Below are 17,938 nucleotides of genomic sequence, written 5' to 3' on the forward strand. Positions count from 1 at the left end.
TCTCATCTATAATATTGAGTAAACATTTTTCCTTGGTATCCGTGGTAAGACTAAGACAAAAGTATGTAGCGGTGTATGAGGTACCAAGGAACAATGGACTGATTTTCTTGTGTGCATTGCATGTTTGAAATCACCATAGTTAGTTTCAGGTAGATAATACTATTCATCCGGATAGTCTGTCTCTATATAGTCTCCCTATACCTGAGACATTTATATGTGCTGATTTGCTGTTAAGCTAAGAAAGCCAGGGCTGACTTATAGCACATCATGACTACATTCTTCCCTTCACTAAGGTCCTTCCAAAAGTCTTGGTTATTCCATTACAAAGATAAGACAACAAAAGTACAAAGGAAATCCTAGTTCTATTCATTCATTTACTCATTCAATAAGCATTTACTGTGTACCCGCTATGGGTAAGGCACTGGATTGAGCACTTGGCATACAAAAAATAAAAGGAATAGAGCATCAAACAGATGTTCAATATAAAAAAAAAAATTAAAATTCTATAATAAGAATGTACCATAGAATAAAGTAATGAAGAGTTGTAGCTGGGCCAACACAACTCTGAAGGGCCACCCCAGCCTCTAAGCTCCCCTGGGGGTGGCTGAGGACTCCACTGAGGCTGTATCTCAGCCCATCTTCTCCCACTGCTCAATCCTGCTTCCTTCCCTTTCCCCACAGACTGCCAACCTCCATCTCAGAGGCTGCCTCCTGGTAAACCCAACCTGCTACAACAGACAAGGAATTCTTACTGAACAAGAGCAAAGTATGGAGGAGTAATAGAAACTGGAGATTTGAAGCAATGAAAGGGATTCCCTGAGGATACAGCTCAGAGGGCTTAAGGAAGAGGAAGAGGAGCGGAAGATGAATTTTAAAGGCTTCCACCTTTATCTTGGAGGTAAACTATCAGAGGTTTTTGAGAAATGGAGTTATAGAGCAGATATTTTCAGAATACCTACAGTGTGTAGGATATATTGAAAATGAGAAAGAATAGGAGAAGGGAAAACTTTTGGGAGGCTTCTACGTTAATTCATCTTCTAGAAAGGCAATGAAGATTCAAGTTTATGGTATTGGAGTGGAGAAAACAAAGGGGATTCAAGACACACCTTTGAACTATGGAATCTAAACCAAGTTTCCCTTCAATGAAAAGGATAACGAGGGACTTCCCTGGTGGCGCAGTGGTTAAGACTCTGCCCTCCCAATGCAGTGGGGCCGGGTTTGATACATGGTCAGGGAACTAGATCCCACATGCATGCTGCAACTAAGAGCTCGCATGCCACACTAAGGAGCCCTTGAGCCTCAACTAAGGAGCCCGCCTGCCACAATTAAGGAGCCCACGTGCCGCAACTAAGGAGCCCACCTGCCACAACTAAGACCCGACACAACCAAATAAATAAATAAATATCTTAAAAAAAGGATAACGAGATCTACATTACCACTGGATGTGATGAGAAGGAAGAGGGACACACAGGTAAATGCCTAGCCAGGTGTCTTGTACATAGTAAATACTTGGCAAATATTCATTCTCTCACACTCTCATTTGGTCAAAACTGTTAAATCCTGAAGTAACTGGGTAGAAAAAGGCAAGGAAGAATTCCCAGTGTAACCAGGAGAGGGGTACCCAGATTGGGGAGTAAGTTTAGAGGAAAGTGTTCTTGTTTGTTTGATTGTTTTAATTTTTGAGGTAGCTACAGGATAATCACAGAGAGATGTGTCCCCTGAAGTTGGTTCCTCAATAAATAAACTCAGAAACAGGCCAGGGCTGGAGACAGAGATTTAGAATTGAGTAGCATGTGGTAGGAGTGGGAGTGCTGCATAAATCGAGAACATTCAGGGAGATAACACTCAGTGAGCAGAGGGAGGTGGTGAAGAGAGGACATGTGGGGACATCCACTTTAGGGAAAAGGAGCTCAAGAAGAAGGATGAAAAGGACTGGGCAGAGAAGTCCGGGGATAAATGGCAGGACAATTTTATAGGAACTAAGGATTACAGAGTTTCAGAAAAGAACCTTACATGCCAAATGTTACATAGCGGTCAAGTGAAACTGTGGAGGGGTCCCTTGAGATCCTCCAGGGAACAATGATATAGTGAAAAACTGGGACAGTCTAAATGTTGAACTGGAATAGATGGGCTGATTCAACAATGTTACACAATTATACACCGGTACAATGATAGAGATGTATATTTATTTACATAGACACAGAAGAATGTCCAGAATACATTTGCTAAGTAAAAAACAAACAAACAACAAAAAACCAGGCTGTATCCATTACGATCATAGGTATTATGGAAAGAGTATATATATATACTCTTTCCATAATGAATAGATGTGGCTAATAAAATCTTCTGAAACCAGTGTAATAGGGTTGTTGTGAGAAACTATGAGACTTCAAAGTAGCTCGCAGTATAGGAATAGAGCTTGAAGGGGAAGCAAGGTGAAGAAAAGGGCCCTCTGTTTGTGTACTTAATTTTGTGTATATACATACGTACACCCATATACATGAATGTAAACGGAACCATATAACCTCAAGAATCTAGATTTCTCAGTGACTGAATAGTTTTTTAGATGTTATAAAAATAATTACCAATCTTTTATAATACTAATGCAATCATGAAGCTGGAGTAATTGGCATTAAAAAAAAACCCTAGAAATTCCTAGTTTTGTTGATTTTTATTCTTTTATTATAGGTAGAACACAGCTTTACACTGCATTGGTATTAGCATTTTTGTTTTTTAATTTTATTTATTTATTTATTTTTGGCTGTGTTGGGTCTTCGCTTCTGTGCGAGGGCTTTTCTCTAGTTGCGGCAAGTGGGGGCCACTCTTCATCGCGGTGCGCGGGCCTCTCACCATCGCGGCCTCTCTTGTTGCGGAGCACAGGCTTCAGACACGCAGGCTCAGTAATTGTGACTCACGGGCCTAGTTGCTCCGCGGCATGTGGGATCTTCCCAGACCAGGGCTCGAACCCGTGTCCCTTGCATTGGCAGGCAGATTCTCAACCACTGCGCCACCAGGGAAGCCTGGTATTAGCATTTTTAATAGATAATTTTCAAGCTATTTTAAAGAAAAGTGAAAAACCTATAGCACAGAGCCAATCTTTGTCGTTCACAGAAGGAAGCAATGAATCCACTGAAATTAACAGCACAGTCCGTAGCCGCCAGTGCCCACCTGTACCTCCTGCAGCATTTCCTGCTGTAACGTGACTTATAAACGCCTCTTTCACCCCGTGAATCCTGTTTCTCAATGAAGACGGCAATGTGACCAAGATCGAAGTTTGCAACTTCAAATGCTCTTTAAATCAAATACAATAAAGAAAGTCCAGACACCTTTTCTTCTGGCGAGAAAGACTAACTCCCACTTCCACTCTCACCTCAACTGTGTAACTCAAGAGAGCAAGAGGCAACTTTCCTTGGACTCTTCAAATAAACTCTCTTTAGGGATCAGGCTACGCACAAGAAAATAGCTCAGCAGGAATTTTAAAAAAGAGAGAGAGAGAGAGAGAAAGTGAGAAACTAGAGATAAAAGCAGGAAAGACCCTCAGCAAAACATGACCAGCACCATCATGTAACACATGCACTGTCAAACGTTAGTTATTTGAATGGATTCAGGGGCAAGGAGTCAATTTGGAAAGTAGAGATCTGGCAGGGATGGTTTTAAGAAGAAGAATACACATGTGTGTTGGATGGATGGACACATGACCTAGTTTTGGATAATGAAGCTAAGAATGGTTTACAATTTGTGCGAGTCTGTTTCCAGCTAGTCTGAGAGGCAATCTGAAACTGTGTTATCAATTAGGGACCCATTGATGGATTATATACAGTCTAAGGCTGGACATCTTACAGATGTAAATATCAGACATGTGATAGCCTACGAAGCACATTAATTCTGCTCTGAAAAGGGGCATGAGCTGGAGAGGAGGGAAAGGGGGAGCTCTGAGGTCACCCTCCACCATCTCCCACTCCTCTCGTATTACAAATGACTGCTCAAGAATGTGGACTTTGGGATGCAGCCACTGCCTGGTAGAATGTCACAAAACTTCAAATACAAGCAAGTCAGTTCTCAGATACCTGAATATTGCCAAAAATGGCTTGTAAATCTAGCTATGTCAACTGTGCTGAGAACAACTCTTATCAGGTAGGACGTTAGACTTGAGACGTGCTCTTGGAAACAGCAAAACTCAAGATCTGAGCTTTAACTACATACCTCTGCCCTCACCATCCTCTTCCTCCCCACCTCTCCCTTGACAAATAAAGACTGTAATAAAATAGCATATTGTTGGGATTCCCAATTATTTGCGCAGCTGAGTTCTACCCTAAACCTCTGTCACAATAGAGAACTCTTAGTATAACTACCAGGTCTTCAGTGCTTCCCTGTCCCCGTCCCACCCCCACCACTGGCCTCACTCTCAGCTGATGGTTTTGCTTCCTACTTCTCTGAGAGAACGCAGTAACTACGAAGGGCATGTCCCCAAGTTCCCGACATCACGTCAGTCGTTACGGGCATCTCCACATGCCCTCTCTTTCTTCCCTCCTCTCATTAAGAATGAATGCCCTGTGCTCCTACATCCTCTACTTGGAATCCCACCATCTCTTGCCTAATCAAGGAAAAGACTACAGCAATTGTCTCTTTTCACTCCTCACTTTTCTCTACTGGATCCTTCCCTTTGGCATATGACCTTGCCATAATTTCTCTCAATTTAAAAATATTCTCTTGGGGCTTCCCTGGTGGTGCAGTGGTTAAGAATCCACCTGCCAATGCAGGGGACACACGTTCGAGCCCTGGTCCGGGAAGATCCCACGTGCTGCAGAGCAACTAAGTGCGTGCACCACAACTACTGAGCCTGTGCTCTAGAGCCCGCAAGCCACGACTACTGAGCCCGCGCGCCTAGAGCCCGTGTTCCTCACCAAGAGAAGCCACCGCAGTGAGAAGCCCACGCACCGCAACAAAGAGTAGTCCCCGCTCGCCACAACTAGAGAAAGCCCGTGCACAGCAATGAAGACCCAACGCGGCCAAAAATAAATAAACAAATAAATAAATAAATTTGTTTATTTATTTAAAAAAAATAAAAATATTCTCTTGACTCCATGTGGCCCTCCAGCTTCCCTTTCAGCAGACCTTTGGAGTTCATGTACTTACTGTCTCCATCTCCTTTCCTGCATTCTTAAGAGCTTGAACTAATAAGTATTAGCCTTTCATTCTATTCTACTGTCCCACCAAACAAACCTCGTCAAGTTCACCAATAACCTCTATATTGCTAAATTCAATGGTCAGTTTTCTTAGCCCTCGTCTTAGTGGGCCAACTTAGCACAGCTGATCTCTCCCTCCTTCTTGAAACACTTTCGTCATTTGGCCTCAGGAAGATGGCTCTCCTGTTTCTCCCACTAGACTGACTGCCATCTCAGATTTTGCGACTGCTTCCTTCTCGTGTCAGTGACCTCTAAGTGGTGAAGTGTCCCAAGACTCAGTCCCTGGACCTCTTCTCTTTTTTATTCATAGCCACTTGCTATATGATCTTATTGAGCCTCATGATTTAAGTACTATCTATACAAGATGAATCTCATTTATAAATCTCCAGTCTAGTCCATTCTCTGGACTCTAGACTTGTATATCCCACTGTCTATGAGACATTTTCGCTTAGATAACTAACTTAACTTTTCTAAAACTGAAAAGTTGATTCCATGCGTCCCACACAAACCTGCTCTTCCTCCACTTCCCCATCACAATCAGTGGCAACTCTGTCCTTCTTGTTGATAAGGTCGGATATCTTGGAAGTCCTTCCCGACTCTTCTCTTATTCTCACACACCCTATGCTGGGCACAGCTGAGGCAAAGAGGGCAAGTACTGAATCTGATAGTCAAAAGACTCAAGTTCCAGCTCTGTGCCCTGTTCCAGCTTTGGAATCTCCCATAATTCATTTTCTCCACCCATTCCAGGTCCTTCTCTACTCTCTTCAATTATTTTTTATGAAAAATATTTTCACTGAGCTTCCTTTCTAATAGTAAATAACCCCCACCTGCTCCAGAAGGTCTCAAGATTCTCTGACCAATTTTTTAAAAAAATGACTGAATTCATTATATATTGGTCTAGGCGATAAGTGCCTGGCAGATTTAGGTCAGGTCATTTAGATAGCAGCTATAGTTTTATTATCCTTAAGCAATATAAAGCTTACAGTTCTTTCTTTCCAGACCTAATAGATTACCTGGTTTGTGTATACAATGCCCAAAGGCTACAATTCTTCCCCTGAACCAATACTGGTTGGGCCTCTCAAAGTAAATATTCTGGCCCTCTGGCTTTTCTCTTGGCTTTTACATGTCTCCAGGAGGCCTGGAATCTGGGAAATACAGTTCTTCATGTTTAAGGGTTAAATCCTTTATCTCTCTAGTAATGAGGGAAGTCTTAGGACCCTCCTGAGCCTCAGATTATTCCTTGGTAAAATTCTAGGATTGAGGCTGGTGATTTCTAAAGGCACTTCAGCTTTTAAAAGGTGAAGCCTTTAGGTTCTGAGGCCCATCACTCAACAAGTGTACATAACAAGACAAACAGAGTGAGAAATGTAGACTGGAACTCCAGGGCAAGAAAGCAGAGACACGGTGTCACTTTGAAGCTATATATAACCATGTGTACAGGTGCCTTAGTAGTTATTACTACTGCATATGACTGGGTTCTAAAAAGACCAGGAAGAAAGTTCAACCTCAACATACAGTCAGTTGTCCATATCCACAGATGCGAAACTCGCAGATACTAAGCGCCAACTGTAATCATTATAGCTCACCATTTTATATAAGGGACTTGAGCATCTGTAGATTTTGGTATCCTTGGGGGCTCCTTGGAACCAAGTGCCTGCAGATACTGAGGGACGACTGTATAGCATCATGGCACTGTTCAGTAGCAGAAAAGCTCCTTCATCATTCTTCAATCCCACCTCCCAAATTAAATATTATAGATAGGGAATACAAATGAATTCAACACTTCCTAAGTGCAGAGACAAATGGGTCTCTAAAGTAACCTTTAAAATAACAAATGCAAAACTGCTAACAAATGAGATAATGGATTAAAGAATCTAGCAAATCACATGGCATACTCCACATACATAGATGTGTAGTAAATGCTCAATACACGTCCACTCGATTTTCTTCTTCCTTTCCTTCTTTTGAGTGTCAACTTGCTAGAAAGAAATACCTAATTTTAAGTACATATTTTTCCTTCAAAACTTAAAGTGGCTAAAGCAATAAGTTTATTCAACTTGAATGTGGTAGAATATAGCTCACCTTTACAAAACCAAGAGATTACTGACCTGAATTTAAGTCTCGTCCTGGATTGAAGGCACGGCTATTAACAGTAGTAGACAGTCGATCACAACTAATTGTTCTAGATACATTGGTATTAAAGTTCCCATCAAATCTGAAACAATAGAAGAGAATTAGCAGTATTTATTTGGTGGTTATTCAATCCAGAAAACTAACCAACAAAAGTAATGCTTCATACTGTGTACAAAATAGGTCAGCTCATAAACAGTAAAACTGCAATTTAAGTATTTTTTTAAAAATCACTTCAGAGTAGTGTGGGTGAAACCAACATCTGCATCTAGAAGGTTTTAGAAATCAAGATCAATTCTAAGGAGATTAAAAAAAAAATCCTTCAAGCCAACTTTTCCCCCAATGAACTTGATTCAGGTACTATTGATAAAATCATACAGAAAATAGATTTGACAAAATTCAGACTAGAATGACAAAAATTCAGACTTGAGCTCTGATGTGATATGTGAAACAATTCTTTTTTTTTTTTAATTTTTATTTATTATTTATTTATTATGTTTATTTTTGGCTGTGTTGGGTCTTCGTTTCTGTGTGAGGGCTTTCTCCAGTTGCGGCGAGTGGGAGCCACTCTTCATCGTGGTGTGCGGGCCTCTCACCATTGCGGCCTCTCTTGCTGCGGAGCAGAGGGTCCAGACGCTCAGGCTCAGTAGTTGTGGCTCACGGGCCCAGTTGCTCCGCGGCATGTGGGATCCTCCCAGACCAGGGCTCGAACCCGTGTCCCCTGCATTGGCAGGCAGACTTTCAACCACTACGCCACCCGGGAAGCCCTGAAACAATTCTTTAAATTATCCTGTCTGAAAACCAATGACCAAGAACAAAAATAGACAGTAGTGAAGGAGAAAGAATGGCTGTGGAGTAGGAAAGATCTAGATTTGAATCCTTGCTCTGTCACTATTAAATGTGTGAACTTGCACAAATTGTGCGATTTGTCTGAGTCCCAGGTTTCCTATCTGAAGAAAAAAAAGAAATAATAAAACATTTTCCAAAGCTGTCAAAAAGATTGTAAATAATGTACCACAGTTCCTCTCATGATAAATGACACAGAGCTTGCACCTTCCAGGTTGTAATATAGATGAGGCCAAGGTCTTTCTTGATTTCCAGTGGGAGTGCAATGCTGGTACTAGAGCTAGAACAATGCTAGTACTCTGGCTAGTAGCTGATCAATAAACACTAGTGTAATCAGTGACTCATTTGCCAGGGCAAACAACAATCTACAAGAAAATAATAGGAAAATGTACCGACTCATTTATATATAGTCACTAAGACTATTTTTTTAAATTTATTTATTTTTGTCTGTGTTGGGTCTTCGTTTCTGTGCAAGGGCTCTCTCCAGTTGTGGCGAGCGGGGGCCACTTCTCATCGCGGTGCGCGGGCCTCTCACTGTCGCGGCCCCTCCCGTTGCGGAGCACAGGCTCCAGACGCGCAGGCTCAGTAGTTGTGGCTCACGGGCCTAGTCGCTCCGTGGCATGTGGGATCTTCCCGGACCGGGGCACGAACCTGTGTCCCCTGCATTGGCAGGCGGATTCCCAACCACTGCGCCACCAGGGAAGCCCACTAAGACTATTTTTATGTGAATTTAATCCAGAAGTAACGAAAGAGAAAAATCTTGAGCCTCTAAATAAGCTATTTGGGATTTCAGATACTGAGAAGATTCATTAAGTTTCTAAGAGTTACCTGCAAATAAACGCAATCTGAAGTTAGATTTTTAAAAACTTGTGTTAAAATGTGTATCTTAGATGATAAATGTCATTAATGAAATTCCATTAACGCAGGTAGGGAAGCTCTATAACCCTGGAGAAACACTCCTAAAACTCAAGGTCCACGTGATTATTCACATGAATATTGATTTTCTGGATCTTATATAAGAACTACTAAAATGAACTGATTGCATAAGCAAAGGGGCTAGGTATTCAAAGGATGTGCTGGGTTCCAAAGCAAAAGTTCAACAGTTTTGTTTTGATACGTATCATCTCAAAGGAGGTGGCGTTTTAAGAGATTTGAAGAGACTCTTTAGTCCAGCCTCTCACCCAGTACACAATTATATCAACATTGTCAACTGTGCTTCCAAGGACACAGTTGCTTCACCAGCGGGGTCACTCTTCCTTGGACCTGGTCCAGTTTGTCTAGATGAGAAGACCGCTGCCTCAAAAGCCACAGATGGAGAGAAAAGAGGAGATTAATACATCAGCAGCTGCCGGTGTGCATAAGCAACATAATCTCACTGTCCCTCTCTTGTTTTAGCATTTAACATCTGTGAAGCAAGAGTAGCATTAGACAAGGAACTCACTTGCCCTCCATGTGCTAGACAGCCACATTAAACCTATTCCATCACATACGTTTTAATAAAAGACAGATAATATTTAGGCTTTGTGGGCTACAAGGTCTCTGTCACAGCTACTCAACTCTGCCATTGTGGTGTGAAAGCAACCAAAGAGAATTCACAGAAGAATAAGTGTGGCTGTGTTCCAGTAAAACTCAATTTTCAAAAATAGGTGGTGTGCCAGACTGGTTTCACCACCCCTGATCTAGACCAGGGCAGTCCTAGAGAATTCTCTGAGATGATGAAAAGGTGTTATTTTTGCACTGTCCAATATGGCAGCCACATGTGGCTACCGAGCATTTGAAATGTGCTAATAATGTAACAGAGATTAAATTTCCAATTTTGTTTAATCTTAATTTAAATGTAAACAGTCACCGAATAGTGGCCACCATATTGGACAATGCAAGTCTAGAAAGTTCTCCTGATTATCTGCCTAATTATCCTCCAAGTTTTTGTTCACTTATCACTTCTCCAGAAAGGTCTATTCTGATTGTGGGTGACTTCCTAGTCTATGTCAAGTGTCTCCATCTTCTCTCAAAGCAAGTGTCATAATTTTTAATTTATGGCTCCATTTGCATATGTTTTTTAAAATAAATTTATTTATTTATTTATTTTTGGCTGCATTGGGTCTTCGTTGCTGCACGCGGGCTTTCTCTAGTTGCAGTGAGCAGGGGCCGCTATTCTTTGCGGTGTGCGGGCTTCTCATTGCGGTGGCTTCTCTTGTTGCAGAGCACGGGCTCTAGGTGTGTGGGCTTCAGTAGTTGTGGCTCGCAGGCCCAGTAGTTGTGGCTCACGGGCTCTAGAGAGCAGGCTCAATAAGTGTGGTGCACGGGCTTAGTTGCTCTGCGGCACGTGAGATCTTCCTGGACCAGGGCTTGAACCCATGTCCCCTGCACTAGCAGGCAGATTCTTAACCACTGTGCCACCAGGGAAGTCCCTGTGTGTGTTTTTAATGGGTGGATTTTTATAGATCAGGCTATATGAACAGACAAGAGCCCCTTGAGAGCAGACCCCACGTCTTGTTGGTTTTATTCACCACTGTGCATACATAACACTTAGCATTGTTCTTGTCAAAAGCAGGCACTCATATTAACTGATCTTCTACGAACATCCATCGTGCCAGTGCTTAGCCCTATTCTGGGCTTCCTCAGAAGCCTCCAGAGGTCCAACAAGTGAGGATCATGACTCAGATAAATGGTTCGTAATTACTGAAAGTCTAGCCATATCAGAATCACCTGGAAGCATGTTGGAATGCAGATTCCTGGGATCTACCCTAGAACAGTTTGATTTAGTGAGTCTGGGGTGGGGCCCTGGAATCTGACTTTGACAGTCTCTCCAGGGATGAGAAGCCCTCCAATCCTGTCATGCAGATTCCTTTAGAAATAAGGCAGTAGAATGGCTTTCCACGTGAGCACAGGTACTTCTCTGTATGCCTCAAAGAGACCAAGGACAGAGGATCTTTCAATTTGAATCAAGAGAGCAGAGTAATTCTTAGGTATGCCTGAAACTCACATCTGGACTTTGCAGTACAAATTACAAACTTTTTTTAGACCTACCTATCTCACAGTTGAGGAAAGTGACACCAAGGAACACATAGCAAATCAGGGACCCAAGAGAGACTTGACCTTATCACCCAGCTCTCTGTCCAAGGGTGAGCCACACACCACACTGCTTCATTTAAGTGACAAATAAGGAAGAACTTGTTAAAGGGGACAGGCAACTCAAGAGAGTTACTGACAACTTGTCCCAGAAGAAGTGTAAGCTCGAAGAGAGCCCCGCTCTCCCTGGGTGGAGGCTCCACGGCCAGGACCTGGGCCATCAGCCCTTCCCCTGGAAGAAGGCTGACGTCCAGCACCGAGCACATAGAGACTCCCCAGGCTGTTGTGAAATGAGAGTTCGCTCCTGGGACCAGAGAGACCAGGGAACTATTTTATAAGTTGTTTTTCTTTTTGTACTGCATTGTTATAAAAACATTTTTATAACAATAAAACTGAAAGTAACCCATTAACAAGAGTAGGTGCTCAGTAAGCATTTGTCAGTCATAAAAAGGTTTCACAATATAGTGCTGGTCATCAATTATCTGCCCAACCTTCTCTTCCCACTGTCTCCCAACCTATAGCTCTAACCAGACCAGTCCCTCCATACATGTTTTTTCTGTTGGGTCCAAACTGTGATACTCTCTGGTGTTCACTGTGCCCATTCGACAAAGCCCCCAGCTCTTCTCATCTTCCTTCCAGGAAGTCCTCTTGTCAGCCCCAGCCTGTGAGGAGCCCGCTCTCCTCTAAACTGACTAGTGCCACTCTGCATCTTAATTCATGCTTGTGTGTCTTTTCCCAAATTTCTTAATATTGTTTTGTAATCAGGCTTAGCATAATGTCAATGCAGTTGATGTATGACAGATACAGACTGCTTGGTTTTAGATTCTGCTTATATCAGCAAAATACTAAATCAATAAAAATTCTAACATAAGATTTATTACAAATAATGAGAAAATTATCTTACTTATTTTGCCTTCCCCATATACTAAATAAAGGTGAAGTGAGGGGAGATGCCAAGATATTTTGTTATGGAAGCCTTATTGTCTAGACCCTACCAGGTAGCACTTGAACTCCCAATTCTCTCTAAAACCTTGAGAAGTCTTAGTTCTGCCAATGGATTGTAAGTTCCTTGAGGATTTATATTTCTCTCTCAGGTTTAGTGCATTCCTGGGAATGTATAGTTCTCCATAAGTTTTCTTATTGGCAGCTGACTAACGTGGAAGGGCAGAGAACTAAGTCACTGGAAAGCTCTGGATATTTTATTAAATCATATTCATTGAACATCTACGATGAACAAGGAACTGCCACCCCGGCAGAGCATGGTCAGGAGCATGGCCTCAGAGGTACACAGACCTGGATTGGAGTTTGGGTTTAAATTGCTTATTGCTGTCTAACTCTTGAGTAGAACTTACATTTTCTAAGCCTCCATTTTTCTCATCTACAATATGGTGATAAAAACAGTACCTATTTCATAATCAGGAAACGGCTTGTAAGAGCCTAGTACATAGTAAACATTTAAGAAATAATAATAACTAGTGATGGATGTATTAGTAATGATAACAGTTAACAGCTACTGTGTTGTATACATATATATATTATATCAAGAATATTCCAAGTGTTTTACATGGATCAACTCGTCTAATCTTCACAAGCCCAAGGGAAATATTATTATTATCTCCATTTGAAGACCAAGAAACTGAGGCACAGAACTATTAAATTAAGAAGCTCAAGATTCATAGCTGGGAAGTAACAGAATCTAGATTTGAACATATATTCAAGCTCTCATTCATAATGAATACATTATACTGTATCTCAATAAATCAATCAATAAATCATCATTAACATTATCTAACAGCTGAAGTAGAATTCAATTCTCTCAAAGGAAAGGATTAATCTGAAAGCTTGTGGGGCTTAGGGGAAATCTTTGCTTTTTACTTAATAGGAAATGACAGTAGCTAAGCATAAGGCCTCACAATGGATAGCTACAGAGAAAGAACTCTAGGGACAAAGATGAGGATGCAAAGGAAGATGAATTAGGTATTAAAGGCAGGTGTTCTCTATTAATTGTAGATAACTTAAATTTTTAAAATGTTTACCACTGGCATAGCTTTAGAATTGGCCATTTTGGGGTTACTTTTTATTATTTCACTCCAGAAAAGCCTCAAGCTCCCTTCCCATTCACCACTAAAATCTGAGAGGTTTCAGGGCAGCAGTGGTAGCTAGAAGTTCCACGTGAACAGAAGAGCGAGCATGTCCATTCGCTGCATGGAGAAGAGATGCAGCAGACCTGGGGCCAGCTCATAGCAATTTTCTCCTTTTCCTGGTACCAACTTTCTCCTCTGAGAGAAAGACCCTGGCATTCTGGTAATCTGACAACCTTAAACAAATAGCTTATGTACAAGAAAGATAAGATAGAACTAAGACCAAGTAAGAGGAAATTTCACCAAATTCTGAGAAATCCTCACGTGGGACAACGAATTCCAGGTGCTGAATAACATAACAGACAACAGACACAACTTAAGCTTTACTGTAAATGTGAGCGAGGCGTAAAACTGAAACACGGCTCAGGGAAGCGCCAGCTGATGTGGTGCACACACACAGCCTTCCAGAGATCAAACCTGATCCAAAAATAACACGTAAAATACCTGAAGACGTTATTTTTCTGAAGGAATCCACAGAACAACCCTGATGTTTGAGAATTAAATAACCACTTTGCAGGAGAACCTCAGCCAGAGGGCAATTTGACCTATTGTCTAGCTGGCTCACAGACCTTTGGATTCTGAAAGTTTACTAGCAAAGAATGAAACAGATTGTTACCTTGTTTCAAGAACTGGATTTAATCCTTGCTTCCTGGGTAATCCCCACATAGTGAATACTGGTGGTTTTAAATTAATTTATTCCTATTAAGTCCCCACATTCTGATATTGAAAGGATTCAGGGACATGACAATCATTCTCCTTCCTCCTGCTTCTTGCTCCATGGAGTTCTTTAAGTGGCAACAGTCTCAATGTCTTGAGTCCCCCCGCATGTGGGGAGCACCCACTCCCCAACTGAGTTAACATGAAATGCCGAGAAATAAACCTCCCTCTGCTTCTATGGCCGCCGACACTGCTGATGTGCAGGCAGGTAAGGAAGCAGGTGTCAACAGGGGGCTTAAGAGATACAGGAGCACGGTGTGTCCAGAGCTGGTGAGTCCGCTGGGAGAAGTAATTACGTGAGCAAAACCTCTGTGATTATCTCTCCACCTTCTACTCACTCACACTCAGTAACGCTTGTTTCTCTTCTGGACTCCAAACACAGCAGTAAAACTCGCTTAGCCATCCTCCAGGCACCAGACGAACAGTTGCTTTGCCGAAGACAGGAGCGCATTTTATGCCCATGGGCCTTTTAGAAAAATGATTTCTAAAAAGAAACGTGCTATTTACCCTGATTTGGAGACTGAGAAATGTGAAGCTCATGCTTATAATCCATTTAAAAAAGATGTCAGTTACTCTTAAGGGTTACCTAAGAGATTTTTCACTGAGAAATATATTAGCTGCCAGTCACATTTATAAAACTTCAGGTTTATGGAAGGGTCAAGAACTGGTAAAATTATAGATCTTCCTATAAAATAAGCAGGCAATTCAACTTATCTTTATATCTGTCCTTTAAAAAAGTCATAAGAGAACAATCCTACATAAATCTCCTGTAGACTCTCACTCTAAAAAGGGGAGATAGTGGATTATGACTGCTTTCTGTATTCATTTTCATAAGATAAAACCAGTGCCTGAAAATTAGTTTCAAGAGAAATAACTCCATCTTTCCTACCCCTTCAAGTTAAAAAAAGAAAAAACTTCCTTCTGGATTTACTTTCATGAACAACTGATCGAAACTTCATCCCGAGGGAGAAAACAGAACTGTGACTCCCACTTTGATCTCTTCCCCATGGAGAAATTCACTCCCTGCCTGGCTTGCAAGATGTTCATTTGATTGACGTTTGCTCTGATGTGCAAACTGCTTTGAACTTCAGACATTTAATTCCCATCAGGCTGCAGTCATTTTTATTCTCCTTCAACAGGATTTACAAGCAGGAGATCAGCAAATGTAGAAGGTAAAATAAATTTGCAGAAGCTTTGAATCTCACATCAAAACAGTGTTCAAGTGAGTTCCAATTGGATTTCATTCAGCCTCGATTCACAGTGTAAATCAACTTTTCAGTGGAGTCCCAGTTTAGAAAGAAAAAGATATAAAGGAGAGAGACACATACACCAGTTGGGGTTTACTTCCTGAAATCTCTTTCTTGGTCTTTGTTTAAATTTCCTTTGGAAGGTGATTTGCCAGGCAAATCACTTAAAACCCCGGGTTTTCCTCAACATTTGCAGCGAAGCTGCTCAATTTATCACATAGCACACAAAAACCACACCCACAGTGTGGGTTCCAGGGGTGCTGGTGAAATGCGGTATTATTCATGGGCACATTTTAAAGGTAATAATTTAAAAAGCAAATCCCTGTGGATATCTCAGAAGAGCAAGGCTTACAGTAATAGTTGAGTCCATAAATAAAGCCAATATGATGACACCTAACGGAGTAGGGGATATTTTTTACTTGTCTATTGTTTTTAATCACTGCTAGAGATAGGTGCAAAAGGTTTAAAAAAAAAACAACACCAAAACACCACATATACACACCATTTCTTGGGGAAGCAAAATCTGGTATCAGATCAGAAGCTGGTGTGGAACAAATGCTGTGAGACTTCAGGTGGAGCTCCCAGTACAAGGCAGTCCCTTGCTGCTGGTGTCACTGAACTACCAAGTTCCATTCTAAGAGCAGCACACATTTTTCTGGGAAGCAAAGAAGGCAAGACCCCTCGACCAGTAGCTCCAGGAGCCTTTAAAAGGAGACCTGGACACCAAAAAACATCCTAGTAACGGCCCAACAGTGCCTGGTTTACTCAGATATGACAGGGAGACATTTCACTTCACCTCCATTCAACCAGGTTCCTGCTCATTCTTTCTGGGAAGTGTCTGCTCTCCAAATATTTGAGCAACACCAGTTGAAAAGAATTAAACAAGAACCCCCTTATCTTCCACTTAACCACCCATGAGAATAACGTTAAGCAAAGAAAGAGCTAAGATAAAAATCAAACACCTACACTGGCAAATATTTAAACTCTGTTTGAATGGTGGGGGAAGAGGTAAGAATGGGATCACTTCAAAAAGGAACTCTCACATTTATAAAGAAAATGATACTCGACACCCAGCCCCAACTGAGTTTACTTATTCAAACACCTAAATTAATGGGCAAACTGAAAAGCTGTCAAATAATGTGTAATCATGTTCCAAGAAATGGTTTTTCCTTCCATCTCTGCAGAGATGGGAGAGATAAGTCACATTCTTTCTGTTCTTATCAGTAATAAGGATTAAATCTTCAGGGTTCATCAACCCAGCCAGAGTGGAAACAAGGCTGGTTTCAAATGCCCTTGGAAGGTAAGGCTTTAGAGCAATCAAGTGTCTCCCTCTCTGTGAGAGTCTAAGTGTCATACAAACCAGCCATATTTCTTTTTTACCATTCTCACTGCCCCCCTCCCCGCCCCCCCTGCCCAAAGCAGATCCCTGGGAGAAGACCCTGCTGTAATCTGGTTTTTGCTTCTAGATTCCATTTAACCTGCCTTCTCACACAAGCTTGGAAAATCGCACAGGTGTGACATCTGGGGGAATTGGAAGTGGATCCACAACCACATTAAACATTTATCCTTTAACTTCCTTGTCACCAGGTTGGGACAGCGATGCGTGAAGAAGAAGAAAGAAAGGTATCTGAAAAAACAAGAGAAAACGGGCAGGGGGACAGAGGCCGGGTGGGATCCACAGGGTCCCTTTGTGCCGTTCTGTAGCCCCCTGTCCATCTTACCACTTGACCTCTAACAAGGACTTCACACACTTCACAGTTATTTATTTATATACTTTCTCCCTTGCTAGGAAGATGCAAAGAGAGAGATCCTTTCCCATGTTTATCCCTAGACCCTAGCCCAGAGTCTGCCTGTGAAGAGTAAAATTTTAGCAAATGCTGAATGACAAAATGCAGAAAACCGAAGAGGCTGAGGCTTGCCAGGACTGGAGACCAGAGCTTGTAAATTCGTGTGTTTTCTTCCTGCGCATACACTGGGCACTTAGTAAATAGCAGACAACTGTGAGTGGTATGACACAGACATCAAAGAGAAGCACTAAGAACCTCAGTTAGCAGATGACCTTGGACATGAACCGGTTCATTCAATCTCTCAGGCACATTCGTGAAGGAGAGAGACAAGGCCTATCCAAATCTCCCTGTTCTGTAGAAGGAACATGAAACGTAAGATGTGGAATACTTATGGTTAATGTGTCCTCAAAAGGAATTACTGACCCAATATTCAAAAGTTAATAAAGCTACGAGTCTGAAGATAGCTGGGTCCATCCTCATACCAGACCAGTCGAGTCTCCAAGAAAGATAATAGACATGGGATTTTTAAATCTTGACCTTCTTTGGAACACTTTGATATTTTTGCACAATAAAACACATGAAAACCTCAAGGGAAGTCCTCTGCTATAACAGGGTCTATTTCTTAAAGCTGGCAAAGAATACTCGGTAGTTTCTTTTAGAGACTAGCCAGCTAGATAGGGAGCAAGCAAGAAGGAAAACCACAAGACCACTGCTCCCTAAAAATCCATAAAAGGCCACTGGTGAAAATCAGTATGCTAAGCAGTGTGGCAGGTCTCCTGTCCTTCCTTCAGGGAAGGTCACACAAGAAAAAT

At 41.7% G+C, this 17,938-nt stretch overlaps 1 protein-coding gene across 4 annotated transcripts in view; it reads right to left on the reverse strand.

Moving 5' to 3' along the window:
• The window catches only part of CACHD1 (cache domain containing 1), a 228,849-nt gene that overhangs the window by 87,620 nt on the left and 123,291 nt on the right, over positions 1 to 17,938 (reverse strand). For all 4 annotated transcript variants that reach the window (XR_014234715.1, XM_082356506.1, XM_082356505.1 and 1 more), the window contains one exon: positions 7,295 to 7,401. Coding sequence is in view for 3 of the 4 variants with exons in the window: in XM_082356506.1 (XP_082212632.1) it covers positions 7,295 to 7,401 (107 nt within the window). In the remaining variant the exon portion in view is untranslated. The remainder of the gene's footprint in view (positions 1 to 7,294; positions 7,402 to 17,938) is intronic.

Source organism: Balaenoptera borealis (genome assembly GCF_965194805.1).
Source record: "Balaenoptera borealis genome assembly, chromosome: 1".
In the NCBI taxonomy this organism is placed as follows: domain Eukaryota; kingdom Metazoa; phylum Chordata; class Mammalia; order Artiodactyla; family Balaenopteridae; genus Balaenoptera; species Balaenoptera borealis.